This window comes from Hippocampus bargibanti, linkage group LG11 (assembly GCF_051943395.1).
Source record: "Hippocampus bargibanti isolate YZ-2025 linkage group LG11, ASM5194339v1, whole genome shotgun sequence".
In the NCBI taxonomy this organism is placed as follows: Eukaryota; Metazoa; Chordata; class Actinopteri; order Syngnathiformes; family Syngnathidae; genus Hippocampus; species Hippocampus bargibanti.
In genome coordinates this window covers 847,352-872,723 of record NC_142744.1, presented here as the reverse complement: position 1 = coordinate 872,723, position 25,372 = coordinate 847,352, and the positions used below count along the sequence as shown (strand labels likewise).

At 41.1% G+C, this 25,372-nt stretch overlaps 2 protein-coding genes across 3 annotated transcripts; both read right to left on the bottom strand.

Annotated features, from left to right (window-relative positions):
* Nucleotides 1-74: 74 nt before the first annotated feature.
* Nucleotides 75-11,034, bottom strand: LOC148891009 (WD repeat-containing protein 37-like). Of its 2 annotated transcripts, none has more exons than XM_089007743.1 (14): nucleotides 10,896-11,034; nucleotides 9,852-10,064; nucleotides 7,794-7,890; nucleotides 7,443-7,538; nucleotides 7,303-7,367; nucleotides 6,442-6,577; nucleotides 5,499-5,570; nucleotides 5,361-5,405; nucleotides 4,846-4,922; nucleotides 4,532-4,766; nucleotides 4,326-4,467; nucleotides 3,675-3,809; nucleotides 2,766-2,880; nucleotides 75-2,026 (listed from the first exon to the last, which is right to left on the bottom strand). In XM_089007743.1, the coding sequence occupies exons 2-14, from the start codon at nucleotides 10,029-10,031 to the stop codon at nucleotides 1,895-1,897; spliced, it is 1,527 nt and encodes a 508-aa protein (XP_088863869.1). In that variant the 5' UTR covers nucleotides 10,032-10,064; nucleotides 10,896-11,034; the 3' UTR covers nucleotides 75-1,894. The 2 variants fall into 2 exon arrangements, with proteins under 2 accessions (XP_088863869.1, XP_088863871.1); XM_089007745.1 differs by having other exon boundaries at nucleotides 4,532-4,763.
* Nucleotides 11,035-12,025: 991 nt separating this feature from the next.
* gtpbp4 (GTP binding protein 4) lies at nucleotides 12,026-23,731 on the bottom strand. Its single transcript, XM_089008713.1, has 17 exons — nucleotides 23,612-23,731; nucleotides 22,106-22,276; nucleotides 21,915-22,018; nucleotides 20,781-20,917; nucleotides 19,582-19,682; nucleotides 19,415-19,507; nucleotides 18,430-18,621; nucleotides 18,287-18,352; nucleotides 17,242-17,331; nucleotides 16,383-16,493; nucleotides 16,230-16,307; nucleotides 14,861-14,912; nucleotides 14,680-14,780; nucleotides 13,910-14,107; nucleotides 13,763-13,828; nucleotides 13,535-13,681; nucleotides 12,026-12,352 (listed from the first exon to the last, which is right to left on the bottom strand). The coding sequence occupies exons 1-17, from the start codon at nucleotides 23,657-23,659 to the stop codon at nucleotides 12,200-12,202; spliced, it is 1,908 nt and encodes a 635-aa protein (XP_088864839.1). The 5' UTR covers nucleotides 23,660-23,731; the 3' UTR covers nucleotides 12,026-12,199.
* Between the last annotated feature and the right edge of the window lie 1,641 nt (nucleotides 23,732-25,372).

The following is a 25,372-nucleotide window of genomic DNA, read 5'->3' as shown; positions in this document are numbered from 1 at the left end:
TTTTGAGGAGACGGTAGACGACTTACTATTCATTGAAATGTAAGACAGACGTAAGAGAGAAGAAAAACAAAATGTTTTGGCAAACGACCATCGTTTTATTTGGATTGACGCGTAACAAAGTGACATGGTTACAATGCTAACAAAAGCGCTAACAAAAGCGCACTAAATAGCAGCATTTTACTGGCTTTCATTTCACATACGACGGGGTGGAGGAAAGCTTTGTTCGTTTCTCGTTTCGTAAAAGACTGCTAGAAAGGAAAGCTAAGTTTACAACATGAGCATGTTGACATTAAAACTGCTGCTTTTCATTTTATTTTTAATATGTTTTACGATTTAGGAGGAGTTATTGAACAACAGCGTAGCAATAATAAAACTTAGCATCCGACTGAATTACCTGACTGGTTGCACACTAAATCTATATTTTGTCTTTTTTGTGTCCATGTGTGTGTTTTTTAAAGGACAACCGACACCTCCGGACAAGTTGCGTCCATAATTTGTAAAATGACTTCAAATGACTTCTACTGAGCGCAATTTACAAATATTCCACCGGATGTCGCTATATTTTACCTTTTAAGACTCACGCTGAATATTCAGGAAGTCTTGTTTTCGAGTTGATGACGATGCCTGACGTGACGTCACAGAGGGAACGCCCCTGACCGAGAAAGTGACACACTAATGCCTTTTGGGTACTTTTTTTCATCCCAGCGGACAAATCAGCCCATTTCCAACGGAGCTTGTGCGCCATCTTGTGCATTTTCTGGGCCGCTACATTGGAGTCCAGACGGCTGGAATTGATCTGGAAGGACTTCTTGAATGGATTGCAAACATTTATGCTTTCCTCTTCAGAACTATTTGAATCATATTCAGAACTGGATGAAGAACAAGAAAGCATCTTTTTCCCGAATCTGAACTCTCTGAAGCCATTGTTTTGATTCTGGAGCAAGGCAGTTTGTGAAGGAGTATCCTGGCGTGACGTCACGAACAAGGGGGCGGGACTTTCTCAATCTACCCAGTTCCGAGCTCATTTTTGTGGCAGTTTTGGGACACTTTTTTGATTGGTGTTTTCCATTTGACAAACAATATCAGCCTGCGTGTTTTGGCTATTTTAGATGCGATAAAATGTTTTTCTGATGGCAGTTAGGAAACAATAAAATGGTGTCGGTTGTCCTTTAAATGCTGATCACTATGGTCAAATGTCATCTAGCAATTTGGGGTTAAAGTGGCTAATAAACACACATTAAAAAAAATCCTAAAAAGTGTGCATGTGTGTGCTTCCATTTCATTCACGATGAAAACTGACTATGGAAGACTAAAAAGTGCCAATACATAACAGTTAAATTATCCATTCAATAAACTATCAAAGCATTTTACAAAAACAAAAGTGTGTAACAGCGACTTTATCGGCGGATTTGTTGATGGTAAAAGAATTGATTTTATTTCCCCGCACAAAGTTGTAAGCATGCAATTTTTAAACACACACACACACACACATGCACGCACGCACACAAATACACGTTTTTACTACGTGGTGGGGACGAGGTGTGAAAAACATTTGACCCGTGGGAACCCAATTTCAAACTGGAAAAAAAAAACGTATTTATGAAACTCATAAAAATTGGATTTTAGGACCCAAAGTCATACGCACACACACACACACACACACACACACACACACACACACAAAACCACACACACACACACACACTATTTTACGTCATTCCAGCACCATCTCTGTTTACTTTGAACCCATTTCCGAAATGTTGAATTTATGCCACTTTCATCGGACGCGGGATAACTCACGTGGTGCGTCGACAGGCAATGCCAAGTAAAATTTCAGGTTGTCGGTCGGGCGGCGGCGTGCTTGGCGGGGATGGTTGTGGGAGGGGGGGCGGGGTCACTTCTCCAGCAGTAACGCCGGAATGTTGATATTCCAGCCGATGGCCTGACGGTCGAAGCCGCACGTGAACAAGTTGCACGAGGTGTTGTCCTCGCACCACGCCGAGCAACACACCATACGCCGGTGGCCCTGGAAAACACACACACACACATTTCTGTTTCAATGGTTTTGTGAGGTCGGAATAACTCCAGATAAGGTATGAGGACCACTGTTGCTGGTAAGTTTAGAGCAGAACTAGTGTTCCATTTGAAGACTAAATGTCACCCCATTTCCCACTTCAACTTCTTTAAAAACAAAGAAATAAAAAGTGGACTTGAAACTGAGTGAGGTTTCTGAATGGCTACATTCAAAGTCCTCACCCCTGTAGTGAATTTGGTCTATATATTGTTTTACTTTTTGTGCTCTGAACCTTTTCCTCTCATTAAACACGCACACACGCACACACACACACACACACACACACACACACACACACACACACACACACACACACACACACACACACACACACACGCATAAACACACAGTGAGTAAAACGTGTGTGTATCCAAGTGAAATGAAAATACACACCAACAAATCATTTTGGGTGAATTTGTGAGACCTCTCTGAAACTTTAACACATGCGTATATAGACCTAGAAGCCTTTAGAATAAAAAAAAACTTGTGAGGACCGGCCTAAAGGTCCTCACTTGTCAAAAATGTCCTCCCTACATATGGTATAAAATATTAGTGGTCCTCACGAGACTACTAATACAAACACACAATTGATAGTTGAATTCAGGCACACATAATGTCAATTTCTCTACAACGAAACGAATAAAGACCAATCCAATCCAATAGTACGTTTTCATCCGTCCATCATTCTCACCTGTCTGCTGCTGCGCGGTAGTCTGGCCAATCGCACGCCGGACATGTCGAAAAGTCGGACTTGGCGATTGTCGTGAGGGAGAGCGATGATCCTCTGACTCACCGACACGCTGATCCTATAGAAGGACGTAAAAAAAAAAAAAAAAAAGAAATAATCATAATAAAATACAACTATTTTTCAAATTAATTGTACGATCAAACATTGGTTTTCGAAAGTCTCCCATAAGAAACCATTAAAATGAAAATAATCTTCTAATAATAATCTAAATAATTTTCTACTGAATAAGCCTTAAAACTACACAAAATAGACCTAATTTTAAGTATGATAAATCTGCTATTGTAATGTAATTAAAGAAATAAACTGTACAGTACAATAAAGTCGTTTTATTGACCTTTGTGATGGTACTTGTCAATGGATGACAACTTTTTGCCTTACTGGGAACCAATTAAATTCACAAGTTGAGGTATCACTGTACTTGAATTAATTGTCCAATCAGACCTTGGTTTTCGAACGTCTCAGTTTTTCAACCAATTCGGCTTTCGACCAAAAATTTACGGTTTTTGAGGCCTTGGTTTACAACCGAAAATCTGTTCTTGAACAAACTGAGCGCACCTGAACGCACCACTGTACTCCCCTCCGCTTCCTTATACTGTACATCACTTCCTTATGTTGCGTTGCATTGCGACCGACGCATTATCCTTGATTTGTGAGCAGGTGTGTTTGTATTATTCAATCACGATTAAAATAATGAAAACAAACAAGACATTGATTACATTAATGACAATGGGGAATATTTCGGTTTTAGAACAAATTGGTTCTCGAAGCGGTTTCTGGAACGGGTTATGGTCAAAAACCCAGATTTAACTGTATATTGAAGAGAAAACTTCACTTGAGTCCAACCCTTCCTACCTGTTAACGGCCGAATCTGTGCGGATGGTGGCGATGGGCGAGCGCATGTTCTTCAGGTCCCAAACTTTGACGGTACGATCGTCGCTGCCCGACACCACGTTGTCGCCCACCGTGAACACGGCGGATGTCACCGTGCTGCAGCGAGGAGCGAAGAAAGAGAGTCAAACAACATCCCATAGCTGTCAAGTTGGACAGTTTCGGCATATTTTGGCACTGATTTTTTACATGCGTACGTTCAAGCTATGTTTTCATATATAACTACAGATATTTTTTATCTCAAGAAACATTTCCACATCAATAAGCTTAAAATTGCTTTATTGACAGTAAATGTTGGCAGTAAATACATTTGTTGTGTTATCGTATGATTGCGCAATAATGCATGACAAATTATTTTTGCTAGGTAGCGCTACATATAATGACAATAAAAGTAGATAGCTAAGTAACTCGGATAGAAAGCTAGCTAGCTAACAGATAGCGAGCTAGGTCTAGCTAATAGACAGCTAATAGCTAAGTAACTCTGATCGAAAGCTAGCTAGCTAATAGATAGCTAACAGATAGCTAGCTAGGTCTAGCTAATAGACAGCTAATAGATAGCTAAGTAACTCGGATGGAAAGGGTTTGATGTGCCCTTATGTGTATGCAAAGACGTACTCAGTGTGTCCTTGGAAAACGTTGACGGAGTGTATGGACGGGTCTCTGAAGTCCCACAACCTGAAGGTGGTGTCCCTGGACGAGGTGACGACCAGTCGCTGCGAAGGGTGAGTGCAGCAGTGCGTCAGCTCCTGGTCGTGACCTGCGCGACCGTCAACACGTTTCGTCAAAACTCAGAAAGCCGCCACGTCGTCGACGGGTCCTACCGGTGAGCGAATGCACCAGCTCCGATGTCTCCACGTCGTAGAGATTAGCCGCCCGGTCCCAGGACGCCGTCACCGCCTGCTTGCCGCCCACTAACCAATCGGCGGCGATCACCACGCCCTGATGGCTGCGCAAGGTGGCGGTGGGCGCGCGCACAGACGGACACTCGTTGGGGACGTCGGCTTCGGCGTCCGCCTCGTCTTTGTCGGAGAAGTCCACTTCCTCCTCGCAGGGCTGCTGGCGGGATGTTGACGTTGAGCAATTGATCGCCGTAAGGCGGACGGGGGGTGTCGGCGTGCAAATCGGCAACGCTTACCGTGACGTCGGCGACGGGTTGCGGCGTGGGAAGCTGCACCAGGAAACGCCACACGTGAGCCGTTTGGTCACCGGATGCTGAGGACCAATAAAAAGACTGAAAATCACTTTGGGAATTACAGTACAAGACGCGGCAGAATACAGGTAACATCCGAGTTACGACCGGGTTCCGTTCAGACAAAGTGGTCGTAAGTCAAACGGTCGTAAGTCGAAATCCATTCAAAATGGCCGACGTGACGTTTTCACGACAGGATAGTATATGATGTCAATCTGTTGGTTTTAAGCAACGTTTTCTCTGCACTGTATTGAGTGTAGTCACGCAGTAGATTGCTGTGCGAGTGTGTGACATGCTGGCTGGCCAAAATTGTAGTACGCGTTGCCGGTTGCTTGCGCGTTCCGGTGCCAGGCGTAGTATATATATACACAAGTTTTTGCAATATGAGAGTAATGGAAATGTTCAATTTGATACTGATGTCAGCTCGGTGTCATTCGGTCTCCTGCAGCAAAAACGGCTACCTGTTAGCGCCATCTGCTCAGTGGGGTGAAACTTGATGGAGTTGACTGAGGAGAAGAGATGGAACATAAAAGATTGACGTAAATCATCTCTTCAAAGTGGACATTTGGACGAGAAGATAATGAAGAGACATGTCTTACCTGATCCTTGGTGGCCCAAATACTTCAGGAGACATTTGCCGGTCTCAATGCTCCACAACATGGCCGTGTGGTCTACAGCAAAACAAACATTTAGGCCACATAGTTGTTGTTTTTGTCCAGCAATCCATCTTTACTTTCATAGATTCACTACTTTACTCATATTTTATTTTGAACTCGTTGACTGGCACACAATGTGCCAAAAAAATGTGTCCACTCCAGTGCCAGGGTTATTGTCATTTTCACTCCAATTGCAGAACTCACAGAAGATTGAGTTTGAAGACTACATAAACATTCAATGCAGCGGAAGAAACCTCTCTTCTTTCATCAGAAAAAAAAAAACGTTTATTCCTAAGTTATATGGGTCTGGAGTTATCCGAGTTTGAAATGAGGGCGGCTGTCCAAAATACAATACATTGATTTATTTAGCACTTAAACAACAGCTGAAACTGTGACATAGTGCTATCATGGACAAAAGGCAAACGCTGCCCCCTCGTGGGAGTGAAAAACAACCCCAGAGGTCTGACCAGCGCTTTATCGGCACCCCTTGCAATAAAAACGCGCCCCCATTTCAAGCTCAGATAACTCCAGATCCATATAACTTAGGAATTAACTCATTCCTTCTGATGAAAGCAGAGAGTCTAAGGTTTATTTTGCTGAATTGAATGTTTATGTAGTCCTGAAAGTCAATATTCTGCGGGTCCTAGAATTCGAGTGACAATGACAAAAACCCTGGCACTGGAGTGGACACATTTTTTGCACATTGTCTGCCAGTGAATGAGTGAAAGATAGCATGAAAAATAATCAGAATTGAAAAGAAATAAATAAAAACGTATTACATCAGAATTCCATGAATTTACAAAGACATCCTTCAATTTATCGATTGAGTCCCAAATGAAAAAAAAAAAAAAACATGAAAACAAGGTGAATACAGAGTACTGGTTACCTGCGGATGCGGTCCCAAGCACCGTGGGCTGAATCCGGGTCACGCTGAGGTCCCAGATCCCGTCTCGGTGACCCGCATACTCTCTGAGCAACTGGCAGACGGCCCGGGACGTGGTGGTTTTGAAACTGGACACAATCTGAAAAGGCGGACAGATCAGTAACTAGTAGGTAGGGAGTTCTGCAGGGTTCCTACACAAGTCCACACACCCTTCTGGACTGGACGACTTGAGTTGAAAAATGTGAGTGAATTATGTTGGATTGGATTGGATTTGCCTTTATTAGTCTCACAGTGGAGAAATTTACATTTCACAGCAGCAAAGTGATGAAAGGAATGAAAGTAGAAAAACAAAATACATGAGCTGCTGGAAAGGCAGCCACTCTCGGGGCGCCGTCTTGAAGTCAAAAGAACAAAAAAATGTTGGAATCTTTGTTTTCATTGTCTTACTTTTTCACAATTTTGTTGAACATTGTAACACACATGCACATATTCGTATTCACACAATTCTTCTCACTCACAACAAATGATCGAATGACAAGTTTTCAAGCATGAAGTCAAACATAATGACTTATCATGGTCTACATGGGACAATTGGAAATGTTAGTTAAGACTTTAACAAGCACCGTGACACTTGACATGCTTCATTTGCTTTCGCGGGCCGAATAAAATGATGTGACGGACCACGTTTTGCCCTCTGGCCTTGATTTGGACACCAGTTCGCTTGATGATGCCCAGAAAAGTGTCATTGGCTTCGTCTGAACATGACCAAAACGGAGATGACATTGTGAAAAGGTTCCTCAGCATCCACTACTGTCCGAAAGACTCCTCGTGAAGATGTGAAGGGGAAACTAAGTAGTACTGTACCTTGCTCGTGGAGGCCTTGTAGGTTGTCTTGAGTTTCTGGGACAACTGACTGGTACTGTGACTGGCTGTATGCATCACATCACATCGTTAAAAAAATAGCCAGTACAAATCAAATAAGAGGAATTTGTGCTGCGACTCACTCTTTGTTTTCAGCGCTCCCTTGCTCAAGTCCACGCCCTCCACCGTCTGTCCGTCGGCAGCCAAACGCTCATTCAATGTGTCAATTTCTCGGCGAACTGTCCGTCAAACAACAACATGTGTTCACAACAGCTACACTAGAGTAATGGACGCCCGTCTCAAAAAAAACCTTGCAATCAGCTACGTGAGCTCATCTCATTATAACAAAAATCCAAAGAGGCAAACTGACATTTTTAATATTCGGTAGGACACACAAAAAAAAACATGTTTTTCAGCACCGTCTTGCGATTTGATAAATGGGAAAACAAACAAACAAACAAACAAACACTTTTTAATGACTTTAGAGAGCTTACGTTCCAGGTTTTCAATGTAAAGGTTCTCAAACTCCCTCTCGATTTGACTGAAAAGGTCCACCAGGTTGCTCCTCAGAGACATCGGAAGCTTGGAGTCCTACATGCACACACACCAAGAATATATCACACAAAGTACACTTTGTATTGTGAACAATTGCAATTACTTTGGAACATGGACATTCTTGATGTCAGACGAATACTTTGTATAGGCAGGTAGACAAAAAAAAAAAGAACTACAGGGTGCTGAGGATGGAACTTTGAGGAACATCCTCAAAACTCTTCTAAGCCATTTCACTGTACGGACTCGGCCTAAGATCCATTTTTTTATTATCCATATCGTTTATCCTCCTGAAAGTCATGGGTGTGCTTCAAGCCGAAGGTTGGATACACCCTGAATTGGTCGCCAGACAATTGAATTTGTCGTTTTAACTCATTCACATGAAAAGTAGCATTGAGCAGCCTATGTAAGAAAAAATGCACACACTGAACACCTCAACCCATTGACTCGTCTGCAGTGAACTCAGTTAAAAAGGGGCTAAGTAGGTCAAGGAACACAAGAAACTACTGTAAATGTACAGGATAGCACCACAACTATAGTACACCTAGAATAATATACAGTACTCATAATTGTCACGATAATAAGAATGATTTTTCTTTAAAAAGTAGAGTACAGTGATACCTCAGCTTTCGAACTTAATTGGTTCCCAGAAAGTGTGTGTAAGGCGAAAAGCTAGTCTTGATTTCCCATAAGAAACCATTAAAATGAGAATAATTAAAACATCCATTTCTACTAAATAAGCCTTAAAACTACACAAAATAGACCTTATTTTATGTATAATAAATGTGCTAGTGTATTGTAATGAAAGAAACTGTACTGCATAATAAAGTCGTTTTGTTGACCTTTGTGATGGTCGTTGATGTAGTTGCCTCTTGATGATATCCGAGTGAAGTTGCCGTGCTTTCTCGGCGATAATACCCTCACTCACACTGTCCCCTGCTAGCTGCTTTTCATTCATCCAAATCAACAGAAGTTTTTCAACCTCTTCTATTGCCTGAGACCGTTGCTTAGACAACACCCTTAGCCACACGTAGCAATGGTGGACTTAGCGTACTGGTACCGTGACGCTAAGTCACACAAACGCACACCTCATTGGTGTTTTTCGATGATCTCCTTCTTCTGCTCAACCGTCATTTTCTCTTGTGTCCTCTTCGGCTTAACAGTAGCCTGTGGTGGGGGTCTTTTTCGGTCCCATAATAGCAAAAGTACTCAACTTGATAAGAAACCACGTCTGCACTCAAATAAATGGGGTAACGAAAACTAGTCCGCCAGCCACCGTAATGTTCGTAAGGCGAAAAGTTTGTGAGCTAAAGCTTTCGTAAGCTGAGGTATTACTGTATATACAAATACACGGGGGGATTGAACTACATCTATAAACTCACCTCTGTCCTTGCCAAACATTCCAGATTATCACATGACTGGAACCAACAAAGTGAAAAGTCAAGATATGATTGGTGTTGATGAAGGTCATCCCAATTAATAAGAATCAAATAAGTCAAGTTATTGTTGGTAACGTGCGGAATGATTGACGTCGCAATGGTGTTTATCTGTAAAAAAAAATGCTAATATAGGCCCGACTCGATTTACGACCACCGGTACTTACGACCTCCAGACCCTATTTTTAAAATTTTAATTCTACGCCTGGCATCGCAACGCGCTAGCAGGCCGGCAACGCGTACAACAATTATGGCCAGCCAGCCAGCATGTCACACACTTGCACAGCAATCGACCGTGTGACGACACTAGACGGGGGAGTTTGCGAGTCATTTAGCCTACGAGTCTCTATTCAACATTTTGAATGGATTTCGACTTACGACCATTTCGACTTACGACCGTTTGGTCGGAACGGAACTCGGTCGTAAGTCGGTTGTTACCTGTATATGAAGCCAAAATGTATGGTAATCATCCCTAAGCAGCATCTTGCGTCAATACTCTTAAGCATTCCAGCCCCCGTAACAGTTTTTCCCGTGCCAGGTTAAAAGGACTACCAAAATGTTGACCTGCGTGTCCAGCTGAATGTCCCTTTGCAGGAAACCAGATCGTTCCTGTTCCGTGCTGTTGGTCCTGCGTATGGACAGACTGTGTGATTTCCTCTTCTGTTTGGCTTGTCGGACTACGCCGCCGCCAATGCCAGCGTTGGCGCCGGTGGCCCCGCCGCCGGTGCCGATCTCCACCGGCATCTTTCCTGTTCGACCGAAGGCCTCGGCGGCTGTCTGAAAATGACAGACAACAAATGCAGATTTCACCACTGAGATCATTCAAAGTCCCAATTATCGTATCGACTTAATAACCAGAATCAAAAAATGATCATCTAAAATACTGTAAATCAATTATTTTTGATGATCATTTCAATATTCCTTTTAACGCAAAATTGTTCAAACATCTGCTTCTCACCAGTAAACAAGCAGTTTATGTCGTCTAGTAAGAACATGGATGGATTCAACTTGTTTTGAATCAAATAAAAATATTAGCTTTTACTTTGGAAAACAATAAGCAACATTGAGACTGATGTTATGGACCAAACAGTCGCCTGAATCATGATTTAAGTGTGTGGATTTTCTATACTGTATATTTGAAATACCACGTTTTGAATAAAGTTTTGAATAAAAGGAAACGTTGACGATTAAAATTAGAATTTCCATTGTGAATTTTAATGTGGAGAAATTGCATTTGGTCATATTTGCTCTCATTAAAAAACATACAGTAACGCCAAAAAAATGACCATAATGTAACCCAATTCAAATATTAGAAATAATTCACGTGTCTTCTGATTAAATATGATAAAGATCTCTCGAAAATTAATTTATGTCGTACAGCATTTCCGTTTTTCTTATGAGTTGTTGGTGCTATCAACCGCCTCACTCGGCATAAAAATAAAACACACAAAATCTTAAAATGAAATTAAAATGTGAAATGGAAAACAAAATGGGAAACGATGAAGTTTAACTGATAAATAAGGAGGATATGAGCGAGTCCGTTAGCTACTAACAATGCTAATAGGCTAACGGCGTAGTCGAGGCTACTTGACGCGGCGTGGAATTTACCAAAGAATCCTAGAAAAGATGTGACGAGCTTTGGAACATCACCACGAACGAAAACAAAGCCAACATTTTCTTCGAACAAGAAAATGAAGACGGGGAAAAAAGACCTAAAAGGACGTCACTTGGTACCGGACCAGAATGGGATCTACTTCCGGTGCAAGTGGTGATCGGTATTAAAGATTATAGACTGTTTTGAATTAAACGGGGGTCAATAAACTTGTTGTTTGGGTGATTTTCGGCACAACAACGCGGACACAATTTTAACATTTGATTGAAGAAGTTTCATCGTTTTTTTAACGTTTTCCTGTCAATGCAGTATTTTTCAGTACAGTATTGCCTCGTTTTTCGCGGTAAACGGGGACTCGGACTACCCGCGATAGACGAAAATCCGCGAAGTAGTTATATAATTATAATAAATTTCATTTCTAAGCGCCATTCAAAACTCTCAAGGTCACTTTAGTCACAGGACAAGTTTTTCTATGGTTGAGCAGCGGCAGCCACACACGCCAGCGTTCACTCAACCTGGAATAACTCGAACAGAAAGCTAGCTAGCTGGCTCATAGATAACTAATAGCTAGCTGGCTATCTAGCTGGCTACCTAGCTGGCTATCTATTAGCTATCTCGCTAGCTAGCTATTAGCTATCTCGCTAGCTAGCTATTTATTTGCTATGTATCACTAGCTAGCTATCTAGCTAGCTATCTATTAGCTGTCTAGCTATCCATGTATTTGCTATCTATCAGCTATCTTGCCAGCTAGCAATCAATTAGTACACATTAATCACAGCGTTCACTCAACCCGCAATAACTCAAACAGATAGAATGCTAGTTAGCTAGCTAATAGATAATTAATAACTAGCTAGCTATCTAGCTACCTAGTTGGCTATCTAGCAACAGAGGGGGTGTGCTGGGCGGGGCTGAGAAGATGCACAGCCAATCCAAATCGTTGTAAATTATGGGATATCGTGCTGTCGTTGGGTGACGTCAGCGCTGGGAACCAATCAAGATAAAGCCATGTACAAAATCTCTGAGTTATTCGCCATTTTTTTTAATTGTGAATGTTCTAAACCGCGTAGTATTACCTTTGCCGAGAATTTTGTCAGCATATCACAATAAATAAAAGAAAAAAGCCATATTTGGGATTAGATTAAAATTTATTTACCAACATTAACTGTATCCAATACGAATTCCCACACGGTGTTTTGAGTGCCGTAAAAAGCAATCACACAACTAACCGACATCATCAACAAGTGACTAAAATATTGGAGAGAAGGACGTGATATAATCCAGAGTCCAGAGAGATTCTTGTTTATCTGTGGTCGGTGGATCCTGATTTCCTCTTTCCGGCCAGCAGATGTTTGGGTTTGAGGTCAAACACGTGCCGGTCTGCTTCGCCCTTCTTGCCTTGGCGGTTCATGCCCTTCTGAGAGTTCTTCATCATTTTCTTGGTCTTCTTCACCATCTGAAATACACACACACAAAAAAAAACATATTTGAGAGGGGGCGAGAGTGGGCGACCAATCTTAGGTCAACAATATAGAGATTAATATTTTACACACAAAAAGTGTAATGTGTTTTTTTTGTGAGGTAAATAATAACACATTTTATTTTAAGCGCCTTTCAAAGCTCTCAAGGACACTTTACAGTTACAGACAAGCATAATATAATAAATAAAATACTATTACAAATATAATAAATAAGATACAATTATAAATATATATTTGCATACAAGAACTATATTTTATAATAATAATTAAATGGAGTTTAAAGAATTTAAAATGTAATTATTGTAATGTCGCTTTATTATGACTTACCAGTACAGGTAACATCCGAGTTACGACCGGGTTCCGTTCCGACAAAACGGTCGTAAGTGGAAATCCATTCAAAATGGCCGACGTGACGTTTACACGACAGGATAGTAGACGATGTCAATCTCTTGTTTTTAAGCAACGTTTTCTATTGAATACTTTATATACGTAACTGTTTACAGTTCATTTATAAATATTATCACTTTTTGAGTCATTTTTATGATTTCATATTTTTTATTTTTATGACTGTATAACTGTACCTGTAATGTATACAAAAACTGTTTACTGTACAGTTCATTTATACATTTTATCCATAAGTGTCGTTTTTATCATTTTATATTTCATATTATCGATTTACATTTTATATTTAGATTTTATATAGTGGGTTAAAGAAAACACTTATACGTAAAGGATACGGTATTATTACAGTATTAAGATAACATATACTGACCCAGATACGCACAGCTTTCCATGCATGTGCGCTGTTGAAAAATCACTCTCCCTGCTAACGGCCAGAAGAGGTCTCCGAGACGGTATCTGCACTGTATAACTACTGTATTGAGTGTCGTCACGCATTAGATTGCTGTGTGAGTGTGTGACATGCTGGCTGGCCAAAATTGTAGTACACGTTCTACTGCTTGCGCGTTGCGGTGCCAGGTATAGAATAAAATTTTTAAAAAAGGGTCTGGCGGTCATGGTTGTAAGTTCGGGTGGTTGTAACTCACAGCGGTCGTAACTCGGATGCTACATGTATTTACTTTTGTTTGTTCCCATTTTGTGATCTGATGCTAATCGATTGATCATTTTATTCCTGGTGATCCTAACGTGTAGCGTACCTTAGCATCGCGTAATCCGGACTGGTCGCGAGGTGGCCGGGAGGCGCTCTGGCTACGCGTCTTGGAAGTCGGCGGCGCCACCGAACTCTCACGCTTTCGTTTGCGGGTGACGCTGCGGGAGCGCCGGGCGTTCTGAGCGTAGTGACTCTGCGAGGAGAGGAGAGCGTCAAAACGTGTCGCGCACGCACGTGTTCAGGTGTCACTCGGGAAAGAAAATCGCTGACTCACGTCGTTTTTGTCGCTCATGTCCAGGCCGAGGTCGCTCATTTCCTTCTCCAATGTCTTTCTTTCAACCTAAGTGGCACAAGACAACACATAGGACCACAATATCCCTTTTATAATAATAATAATAATAATAATAATAATAATAATGACCTTGGCAACGGTCCTGGGCATCCGCGGCCCGTGGACGTCTTTTTCTTTAGACTTCAAGATCATGAGATGCCTCTTCTCGCGAATCTGTTTGGCCATCACGCGGATGGCCTTCATCTCCTCGTCTTCGCTTTCGTCGTCCGTGTCGTACTCGCCGGCGCGCACCTTAAGCTCCTCCTCCTTTTCCAGGTTTTCCAGTTTCTGAAATCATGATATTGAAAGTCATTTTTCTCAACAAAATTATTTCTGTGTAACTAGGAGTTGTTTTTTTTTCCCCATCTTTAGAATGAACTTTAACGTGCAAGGGAGGCATCTTGGGTAATTCACGGTTTAGTTTCATCAGCTATTTTATTATTTATCGTGTTATGGTTCTGTGCATTGTTCTTTTAATTGTAAAGTGTCCTTGGGTGGTCTGAAAGGCGCTTGGAAATTAAATTTATTAATAATAATAAGAATAATACATGTCATTTATACGCTCCTTTCAAAACTCTCAAGGTCACTTTACAGTCACAGGGTAAGTTTTTCTGTGGGTGAGCAGCGGCAGCCACACACGCCAGCATTCACTCAACCCGCTCATAAAAAGCTAACTAGTAAGAGTCTTGGATTGGATTTGGCGTGATTAGTCTCGCAGTAGAGAAATTGACATGTCACAGCAGGGAAGTGATGAAAGTAAGAGGAAAGGAAAGGAAGAAGTAGAAAAACAAAATACAAGAGCTGCTGGAAAGGCAGCCACTCTCGCGGCGCTATCTTGTTAGCTCCCGTTTGCCACTGACCTTCATAATAGCCGGGTCGATGTAGTCGGCGATATTGTGGCCTTGCCACACTTCGGGGATTTTGTCGTGCTTCTCGTCGGCGTTCATCAAGTCCCAATATTCTGCCAGAAATGTAAAAACGGCGCTTGTTTGGGTGCTTGAGTGACAGCTCGTCACGACGGACGACAACGACGACGCTTACTCTGAAGGTCCAGCACGTAGTCGTCTCCCATTTCCATCGCCAGATCTTTCTCCTGGAAGGCAAATTGTTTGATCAGGAAAGAATTATTTTAAGTAGAGATGGGCTATTAATAATCCATTTGATCAATTTATAAGAACATTATTTTTTTTTTAATCCAACTACAGTGATATCGCAACTTACAAACGCTTTAGCTTTTCGCTATACGAACATTAAATTCGCGAGAATATAATCCTGGCATACGAACTAGTTTTCGGCGGACGAACCAAACTGCGCTAGTTTTCGTTACCACCTTTCTTTGAGTGCAGACGTGGTTTGTTATCGAGTGGAGTACTTTTGCTATTATGGGACTGAAAAAGACCCCAACACAGGCTAGTGTTAAGCCAAAGAGGACACAAAAGAAAATGACGGTCGAGCCGAAGAAGGCACAAAACACCAACGAAGTGTGCGTTTGTGTGATTTAGCGTCCCAGTAGCAGTACGCTAAGTCGACCATTGCTACGTGTGGCTAAGGGTGTTTCTGTGTTGTCTAAGCAACGGTCTCAGGCAATAGAAGAGGTTGAAAAACTTCTGTTGATTTGGATGAACGAAAAGCAGCTAGCGGGGGACAGTATGAGTGAGGGTATTATCGCCGAGAAAGCATGGCAACTACATCAACGACCATCACAAAGGTCAATAAGACGACTTTATTATATAGTACAGTTTATTTCTTTTATTACAATACAATAGAACATTTATTATACATAAAAGAAGGTATATTTTGTGTCGTTTTAAGGCTTATTTAGTAGAAATTGATGTTTTATGGGGACCTGGGAATGGATTATTTTCATTTTCATGGTTTTGTATGAGAAATAAATGTTTGGATGATGAACTTTTCGCCATACACAAACTTTCAGGGAACCAATTAAGTTCGTAAGCTGAGGTATCACTGTACTTCTTTTCATCAGTCAAGAAGAAGTAACATGACTAGCGTGACTCGCCCAAAATGTCGTTATTGCCCCCCCAAACGACGTTATTATATAGTAGTTTATTTCTTTAATTACAATACAATAGCACATTTATTATACATAAAATAAGGCATATTTTGTGTAGTTTTAATGCTTATATAGTCGAAAATTATGTTTTATGGGGACCTGGGAACGGATTATTCCCATTTTAACGGTTTCTTATGGGAAATAAAAATTTGGAAGATGAACTTTTCACCTTCTACACATTTTCAGGGAACCAATTAAGTTCGTGCTGAGGTATCACCGTATTCAATTTTAATCTTAAAGAGCAAGTATTTTAACTGACTTTAACACAAATTTCCACCAGCAAAACGAATTAGCAACCTTAAATCGATACAGGAAATGAAAGGTGTTTTCGAGACATACCAGTTTGCGTTTCGGTGCGTCCACCTCCATCGCTCTCTTGCGCATCAAAGCCTTTTCGGGGATGAACGGCAGTCTCTCCTGGCGGGAAATAAAATATGAGCGAAGCGCATAGCGAACGGCGCTTTCGTGATGCTAGCATTGGCGCGCTTCAACCTTGTCGTCTCTCTTGGCGGGCAGGGCCAAGTGGAGTCGGTTGAGGATGTCGTGGACTTTCTTGCCCCTCATCTTGCTGTCCACACGCTGAGCTAGCAGACGGTCGCAGGCCTGAGGAACGCAAACACCAACGCGCTCACGTTTGTTGTATAAGATGCCACAAAAGCGACAACGTAGAAAGACGTAGAAACATAACAAGTCCAAGATGGCGCCCGAGTAGGCACGAGCCTTGGTTTTTGTGGTTTCATTTTGAAGGAATGAAGAAAAGGAGTCAGCGCAGAGCGCCTATGCGGATGTGGAACGGCCGCGGCTTGGAATCGAAGCGGATTTACGTGTGACAGGTGTCAGAGATCGGACACTGTGGACAAAGGCTCGGAAATAGAAAGATTGTATTTTACTGCTGGCAGGAGACGCAGCCATTGAAGCGTATTTACGTGGATTTTGTCAATGGATGCTACAGCTTCCTGTTTGCTTTCAATATTGAGCTTGTTGCCCACGTGCACATTTTTTAGCATGATGTCCCTGATCCACTGGTGAAAAGGAGATTTTGATCCTCTCCTCGTTCATCTAGAACTGCTTCATACAACAAAGAGGGTGCAGAAAGTGCTGAAGAATGAAGGAACTGCGTCTTGCGTTGTCATATTATTTTGTTTTTTGTTGTTGTTTTGAATTCAAGACGGCGCCGCGAGAGTGTCTGCCTATACAACAGCTCCTGTATTTTGTTTTTCCATTTCTTTGCTGCTGTGAAATGTACATTTCTCCACGGCGAGACTAACGAAGGCTCATCTGATCCAAAATTAAGCATCCACGTCACTATTGTATGACAAGTCTGCATTTCGAAATGGGGGTGACGTCTCACCTCATTCTTGACCTGGATAACGCCCTCCTCAGTCAGCGTGCTGGTCTCGATGACGGGGATGTTCTCCGCGGATAAGTCTGCAAACATTTTCTACACAAATTGTCGAAAAGAAAAAGTCACATTACCAAAGGAAGATCTTTTAAAAAACCTTTGAACCTGAAAAGGAAGCCAGTGATGTTATATTGGGGTAATTTTTAAACCATAGGACGGACTGTAATCCCCCTAAACCAAAATGGTAAACAAAACAAAAAAAAGAATGGATTTGATAAACAAACACAAAAGAAATAGAGTGATACCTCAGCTTACGAACTTAATTGGTTCCCAGAAAGTTTGTGTAAGGTGAAAAGTTTGTCTTCCAAACATTAGTTTCCCATAATAAACCATTAAAATGAGGAGGGAGGGAGTTAGCGTTTGGAAGGAGACTCACCTTCCGAGTGAAGTTGCCATTCTTTCTCGGCAATAATACCCTCACTCACACTGTCCCCTGCTAGCTGCTTTTCATTCATCCAAATCAACAGAAGTTTTTCACCCTCTTCTATTGCCTGAGACCGTTGCTTAGATTACACCCTTAGCCACACGTAGCAATGGTCGACTTAGCATACTGGTACTGGGACGCTAAGTCACACAAACGCACACCTGGTTGGTGTTTTTTGATGATCTCCTTCTTCTGCTCGACCGTCATTTTCTTTTGTGTCCGCTTCAGCCTAACACTAGCCTGTGGTGGGGTCGTTTTCGGTCCCATAATAGCAAAAGTACTCCACTCGATAACAAACCACATCTGCACCCAAAGAACGTGGGTGACAAAAATTAGTCCGCCAGCCACGGGTGGCGCTGTTCGACCGTGTGGTTTGGTGTTCTTCCGCCGAAAACTAGTTCGCCAGCCAAGACTATATGTTCGCGAATGTAATGTTGGTGAGGCGAAACGTTCATGAGCTAAAGCGTTCGTAAGCTAAGGTATCGCTGTACAAAAATAAACAAAACCCAATGCCACCGCTGCAGTTCTTTGAACTTTGTCGCCTCAAATCGCAAGATGACAACAAGGTACCTGGTTCTCCTCGGTCAGCTCGCTCATCTTCTTCACGTCACATTTATTGGCCACCACGATGAGAGGCTGCCGGCGGTACAGAGCGCGTCAACGTTACAGCGGGTGAGCGCAAAGAGCCAACAAAACAAACTCTCTTTTCTCACCTTGTTAGCAAAAAGCGGTCGGATGTTGTTGAAGAGCTCCAGTTGTTGGGCCAGGGAGTGTCCGCACTGCTCCGACATGTCCATGACGTACAGCACCGCCGCCCGAAGGTGGGCCAGCGCCGTGATGGCCTGCATTTCGATGGTGTTGCGGTCTTCCAACGGGTGGTCCAGGATGCCGGGCGTATCCACCACCTTAAAGGACAACCGACACCATTTTTTGGTTATTTCCTAACTGACATCAGAAAAACGTTTCATAGCATCTAAAATACCCAAAACACGTAGGCTAATATTTTTAGTCAAATGCAAAACACCAATAAAAATGCCAAAACTGCTACAAAATGACCTCGGAAATGGCAAGTTTCAGAAGGTCCCGCCCCCTTGTTTGTGACGTCACGCAAGGATACTCTTTCACAAACTGCCTTGCTCCAGAATCAAAACTATGGCTTCAGAGAGTTCAGATTGGGAAAAAGATGCTTTCGTGTTACTCCTCCAGTTATGAATATGATTCAAATAGTTCTGAAGAGGAAAGCATAAATGTTTGCCATCCATTAAAGAAGTCCTTCCGTATCAATTCGAGCCGTCTGGACTCCAATGTAGCGTCCCAGAAAATGCACTAGATGGTCACAAGCTCCGTTGGAAATGGGCTGCTCACCCACCCCAAAAAAAACTGATTTTGTGACTGTTAAGTGACCGTGAGAGTTTAGGCGCTTATAAATAAAATGTATTATTATAATAATAATAATATTTTTTTTTTGAAAACCGAATTGGTCGAGAACCAAGGCGTTTGAAAACCCACGTTTCACTGCATTTGTATTTGATTTGTCACAATTCACAGTTTGCATTCATTTTTTAAGCTAATATGATTGTCCAGAGTAATCCTATTGTATCAATTTTGATGTTTGTAGATGAGTTGAATCAATGTGTCATCTTCCAAAAAAAAAAAAAAAAAAAAAAAATGCTACATGATGCTAAATGTGTTGGTCACCTGCCAGCGCAGGTATCTGTAATCCATATGACCCACAAACAGCGACTTGGTGGTGAAGGCGTACGGCTGCACGTCCACGTCGGCTCGTGTCACCTAAATCCAAAAAAAATTGCAGTTTTTGGTTCTACATTTGGCTGAGAATCGAAAAGCAAAGACGACAAACTCACCTTGTTGATGAAACTGGACTTGCCCACGTTCGGGTATCCACAGAGCAGCAGCGTCCTGGTGTTGGGGTCAATGGTGGGCAAACGGGATAGATGTTGACGAACTGCAGGGAAAAAAAATATATGCAGTGACCACACAGCGCCACGGTGGCTGCCGGACTAGTTTTCGTTACCTCCTTTCTTTCAGTGCAGACATGGTTTGTTATCGAGTGGAGTACTTTTGCTATTATAGGACTGAAAAAGACCCTACTAGTGTTAGGCCCAAGAGGACACAAAAGAAAATGACGGTCGAGCAGAAGAAGGAGATCATCAAAAAACACCAACAAGTTGTGCGTTTGTGTGACTTAGCATCCCAGTAGCAGTATGCTAAGTCGACCATTGCTGCGTGTGGCTAAGGGTGTTTCTGTGTTGATTTGGATCAACGAAAAGCAGCTAGCAGGGGACAGTCTCAGTGAGGGTATTATCGTCGAGAAAGCACAGCAACTTCACTCGGATATCATCAAGAGGCAACTACATCAATGACCATCACCAAGGTAAATAAAACGACTTTATTATAATAATAATAATAATCATCAACATCATAATAATAATACATATCATTTCTAAGCGCCTTTCAAAACTCTCAAGGTCACTTTACAGTAACAGGATCAGTTTTAGTAACAGGAAAATTATGTTTTATGGGGACCTGGGAACAGATTAGTCTCATTTTAATGGTTTCTTATGGGAAATAAATATTTGGCAGACTAACTTTTCACCTCACACACACTTTCTGGGAACCAATTAAGTTCGTAAGCTGAGGTATCACTCTCTTTTGTTTTTGTTGATCAAATCCATTCTTTTTTTGTCTTGTATTTTATGTATTGTATTTTATATACAGAAATAAAATGGGCATTGTAAATAGGCATGAAAATGCCAAATATGGGCCATTACGATAATCGTTCTATTCAAACTTTTTTTTCCCAGAATGTATGACAATTCTGTCTGTTTTTATCTGCGTTCTGTCACTATTTGTGTACAAATACACCTTGCTCAAAGGTTGATCAAAAATCTACTGTCAATCCCGTCTGTTACCCAGTTACTGCCATTTTCCGTCATGTGTTAGCATTAAGCTAATGGGGGGAACATTCTCGCAGAGTTGTTTGATTGGATGAAAAACAAAATGTGGGGAAAATCCTTAAATGGAGGCACATTGCGCTCGCTACCTTGTTCCAAATACTCCAGGCTGGATTTTTGTCGCTTCAAAATGGTGCACATGCGACCCAGAGCGGCTCTCTTCAGCTGCTTGCATCGATAAAGCGAATCGCCGTACTTCATCAGGCGCACATAGTCTTTGGCAACGCTAACACAAACAAAAACAAACAAAAAAAATACCTCAATCATATTTATAAAGCATCCCATAGTTACTGTGATACCTTGGCCTACAAACTTAATTGGTTCTCAGACAGAGTGTGTAAGGCGAAAAGTGTGTATCCCAAAAATTAATTTCCCATAGGAAACCATTAGTGAGAATGATCCGTTCCCAGGTCCCCATAAAATATAATTTTCTACTAAATAAGCCTTAAAACTACACAAAATATACATTATTTCATGTATAATAAATGTGCTATGGTATTATAATTAAAAACAATTAACAGTACTGTATAATAAAGTGGTTTTATTGACCTTTGTGATGATCGTTGATGGCTTGATGGAATGGAGTGGCCGCTTTCATCAGCATTAAACACTTGATGAGGAACTTAACCGTCTTCTTTGACCGTCTTGCGGAATGATCCCTTGCAGGTGCTTTCTCTGCCATCATTTTACCTTGTTCCTCATCAATTGTGTTCCGTTTAGCTGGGTTGATAGCTTTTTGCATCAAGTGTACAGATGGCTTGTGCGGGTTATTTGTGGAGTCTGATTGATGGGAAATTTAACCTTGCAGTCTACACTCTGCAAAGTTGAAATGAGTCCAAATTTCAATGTTTTCTATCCATTTTCTCACTCACTCTCTGTCGTCTGCCTGTCTCTTTAATGTTTAAACCGCCTCCCCTCACTGCTGTGTTCTTGACCAATCACGTGGCTTTAACCGACAACTGGGGGTGGGGAATAGAGGACCAAAACAAGCCGGCTGCCATTTTCCTGTTAGGAGAACGGGGTCATTGGCGAACGACACATCACTCATTGTGGCAGCTGCGTGTGTATCCCGAAAGATAGTTTGTATGCCAAGGTAAAATGTTCATCAATTTAACGTTTGTAAACCGAAAAGTTCATAAACCGACTGTACATGCTAAAAAGTGCATTAAAAAAAAAACGCATTAAAACAGTTCTTTTCCTGGGAATGTCAACATCATACTTACTTGTCAATCAAATTCTTGGCGATGTTGATCTGACCCAAGGCCAGTTTGTAATGGTCTTTGTCATAAAGGACGTTCATCAAGTCAGCGTAGAAGGGATGGACATCCTGCGCCGAACAACAAAACATCCATCAAATATAATTTAGCCCTTTTTTATGTCCCGCCTCCTTTGCAACCCGATTTTTCTGACTTACGTCCAGTTTAGGAAAGTCGGTGAGAATCTGCGTGAGGCGGTCATGGTAGTTCTGCTGCGTAAACTTCACCTTCCGCATATAAAAATGGCGGATGCGATGGATTTGATAATGCTTGTGGATCACTGTGGGTGTCTTGCGTTGCGTTTTGGATAAAGTGATGTCGATAAAATCCTGCAGGGGATACACAAAAAGTGAAAGAATTGTCATCCGCATCACAATTAAATAGACCAAAACAGAACATTTTACGTGGTGGACTACTACGGCGCCCGTGTTAGCCACCTAGCCATCGGCGAGCGCACGTACAGGAAGCCAATACGACAACAAGAAAAAAATGGATTGAAGTTTACGCTCTTTTTTGCTAACACTACAGTTTATAAAGGTGAGTAAGTTGTATTTTTATAACTGATAGAAGTGGTAGAATATCTATTTTTCTCCATAACTGCCAAGTTTCAAGCAAAAACAAGCATTAGCATATATATTTCTAGAGCTCACAATTTTCTTTCCAAGTATTCAGTGACAGCCATTTTGGATTTCTGAGGAAAATCTGCCTGAATTCGATCGTTGATATTTGCTCATTTATATTTTGAATCTTTTCTTGTGTTTTATGTTCTTGTTTAGAATTTCAAAAGCTTTCCAATGCTACCTTACTCGTTAAGATCTGCCAAAAATTAAGAAAGTTATGATAGTTAAAACTGTAATAAAGAACTCGCTGAGAGATTTTCATTTCTTAACTGTGTAATTACCGGCAGAAAATCCCTTTATATTTTGAAAATTAAAAAATCCATTATTTCCTTATTCTTTGTCATAGAACAATAATCTATACATCATTTGAAAGCTATTTAAATGCGCTTAAATATGGTATGAGAAAATGTGTGATTATTATTTAACATTTTTGTCACATCCCTATTTAATATGAGGAAATTGAGATTGGTCATATTTGCTCTCATTAAAAACATACACTAATGACACAAAAAATACCATAATGTAAGGCAGTTCAAATCTTAGAAATAGTTCACGTGCCTTCTGATTAAATATGAAAAATAAAGATGTGGAAAATTAAGATATGTCGTAAAGCATTTCCGTGAGTTGTCATTTCTGTTCAAAGCGCTGTTGCTATCATACTATTAAAATGCACTTTAATATGGTATTAGACAATGCGTGATGAATTGTTATTGATTTTTGTGTCACATCCCTACTTTTTGACAAGCAATAAAAACGTTCCCTTTGTATCTTGACTTAAGGCAACAAAATCAGAAGTTGTCAATGGCCCTAAAACGCCTCGTTCGAATACAATCGTTATGTCGTATTGTAAAAGAGCTCATAAATAAAATGTATTATTATTACATCTTGATGGAAATAATCGTGAATTGAACGCGTCTGGAGCCTCCACGTCCATGCACGTGCTTGGCAGCTAAGCAGCCGACGTCAATTTCAGTCGATTTAAAAAAGCTACACGTCGAAAAAAAGTAACGATTTATGATGTTAACTTCGTCATGGATCACATACCTTGGCGGTAGGAACCACCATGATCTTCTTGAAGTTATACAGTGCCATTTTGTCGGGACACGTTATGGTCCGCAGACGACAAGGCAGAAAAGGAAATGGGCCTAGCTATATGTTTAGCCAGCTAGTTCCGCCAAAGCCGGAAGTGACGGACATTTGTGTTTTCTGATGTCGCCCCCCCTGCAGTCAAATGTATACACTGCACGAGGTATACGGTTGTGTTGAAAATAAACATATTAAATTCAAACATAGGCGTGTGAACTGTATTTCTTAGACTTGGCGACACTGTTAAATTTATTTTTTCCGAGGTCGGAACGTTTGCGAAATTATCTTCTTTTACTTTGGGCTTTTCTCTTCAGGGGTCGCCACAGCTCATTATGAACCATTAAAAACTCACATTTTTTCCACAACCTGCGCAATATTATTGGCGATGTTAGCTTGAAATATCATTTTCCAATAAGAAAATAAAATTACGGTACGTTCACATGCATTAGCAAATATTTTAACCTTACTTGGAATGTCGTCCTTTCTTCATTGAGCAGCTTCCCTTTTCGGGTGATTTAGGAACAATGAATCAGAATCAGAAAAATCAGAAAACCTTTATTCGTCCCACAATGGGGAAATTTTCAATAGGGGAAAACCAATACTTTCCAAAACATTCTTGAATGTCATGCTTTTTGTGTTTGACTTTGGAGTTTGAAACGTATCTCGTAACACTGCTTGTAATGTGTTAAGACAGCAATTTGTTGCGATCCGCGGCCAACTTCAAGCAGCCAATCATAGCGGTCGATGGTCCAAAGAACCCGCCCACTGCCGTCTGATTACGAGTGACTCCGCGTGCGCATGAGCAAATCAGAGCGGACAGCTGAGAGCCACAGCCAATCAGCGCCCACAGAAGGAAGTAGGCTGGGAAAGCTCTTGGTGACATCCACGACTTCCGCACTGAAGCAGAGATGAGCGGAAAAAAAAGAGGTCTCACCCAAAACCGACTGTTCAGTATGTGGAGGAACAAACATTATGTAAAATTATTCGTTGAATGAAAGTTAAATTATATCTGCATATCTATATCCATATCTATTTACCTGTAGATACAGTATAGTCACCCTGTTTTAGCCATTTGATAGAGATTAGACAGAATAGAAGGCCTGCAGAATTTAGGTGTCTGTCATGAATTGCTGCGTCTCCTGCCGGCAGTAAAAGACAATCTTTCTGGGTACGAGTCTTTGTCCACAGTGTCCGATCGAACATCTCTGACACCAATGAAAAAAAAAGACATTCACATCCCATAAACAAGAAAGATTAGAATGGGCTGACAGAGAAAAATATACAGTAAAGTCTCGTTATATCGATATCGGATATATCGATAGTCCCGGTTATATCGATACTATTTCTATGCACGCACGGAGAAAATTACATGCAAACAGGGTCGGATATATCGATAGTCCCGGTTATATCGATATTTTTCAGACTCCCTTGAATATCGATATAACGAGACTTTACTGTATATTTTGAAACCAAAAACCGTACAATTTAATGTAATATAATTTTAAACATGAGATAAAAACCCAAAACTCACATATAAACCTAAAAGTAACATCAATATATACTCAATACATAACAGTCTGAATATTTCTTGATGTATTTATCTAGCTAGCTAGCTATTTGCTATCTAGCTGGCTATCTATTCGCTATATTGGATTTGCCTTTATGTATAGAGAGTTTTAAAAGGCGTTTAGAAATTAAATGGATTATTATTGTAACCTG

Bases quoted from the DNA above. Each gene is read 5' to 3' on its own strand.
- LOC148891009 (XM_089007743.1), bottom strand. From the start codon at position 10,031: ATGCCGGTGGAGATCGGCACCGGCGGCGGGGCCACCGGCGCCAACGCT. The intron at 4,923-5,360 runs GTAGCCGTTTTT...ATTGGTCCTCAG, and splicing joins TGAGCAGATGGCGCTAACAG to CATCCGGTGACCAAACGGCT. The intron at 2,027-2,765 runs GTGAGAATGATG...TGTGTTTTCCAG, and splicing joins TACCGCGCAGCAGCAGACAG to GGCCACCGGCGTATGGTGTG.
- gtpbp4 (XM_089008713.1), bottom strand. From the start codon at position 23,659: ATGGCACTGTATAACTTCAAGAAGATCATGGTGGTTCCTACCGCCAAG. The intron at 18,622-19,414 runs GTGACCAACACA...TTGTCCTTTAAG, and splicing joins ACAGATACCTGCGCTGGCAG to GTGGTGGATACGCCCGGCAT. The intron at 14,108-14,679 runs GTCAGTGGCAAA...TCATGATTTCAG, and splicing joins TCGACCCGGCTATTATGAAG to AAACTGGAAAACCTGGAAAA.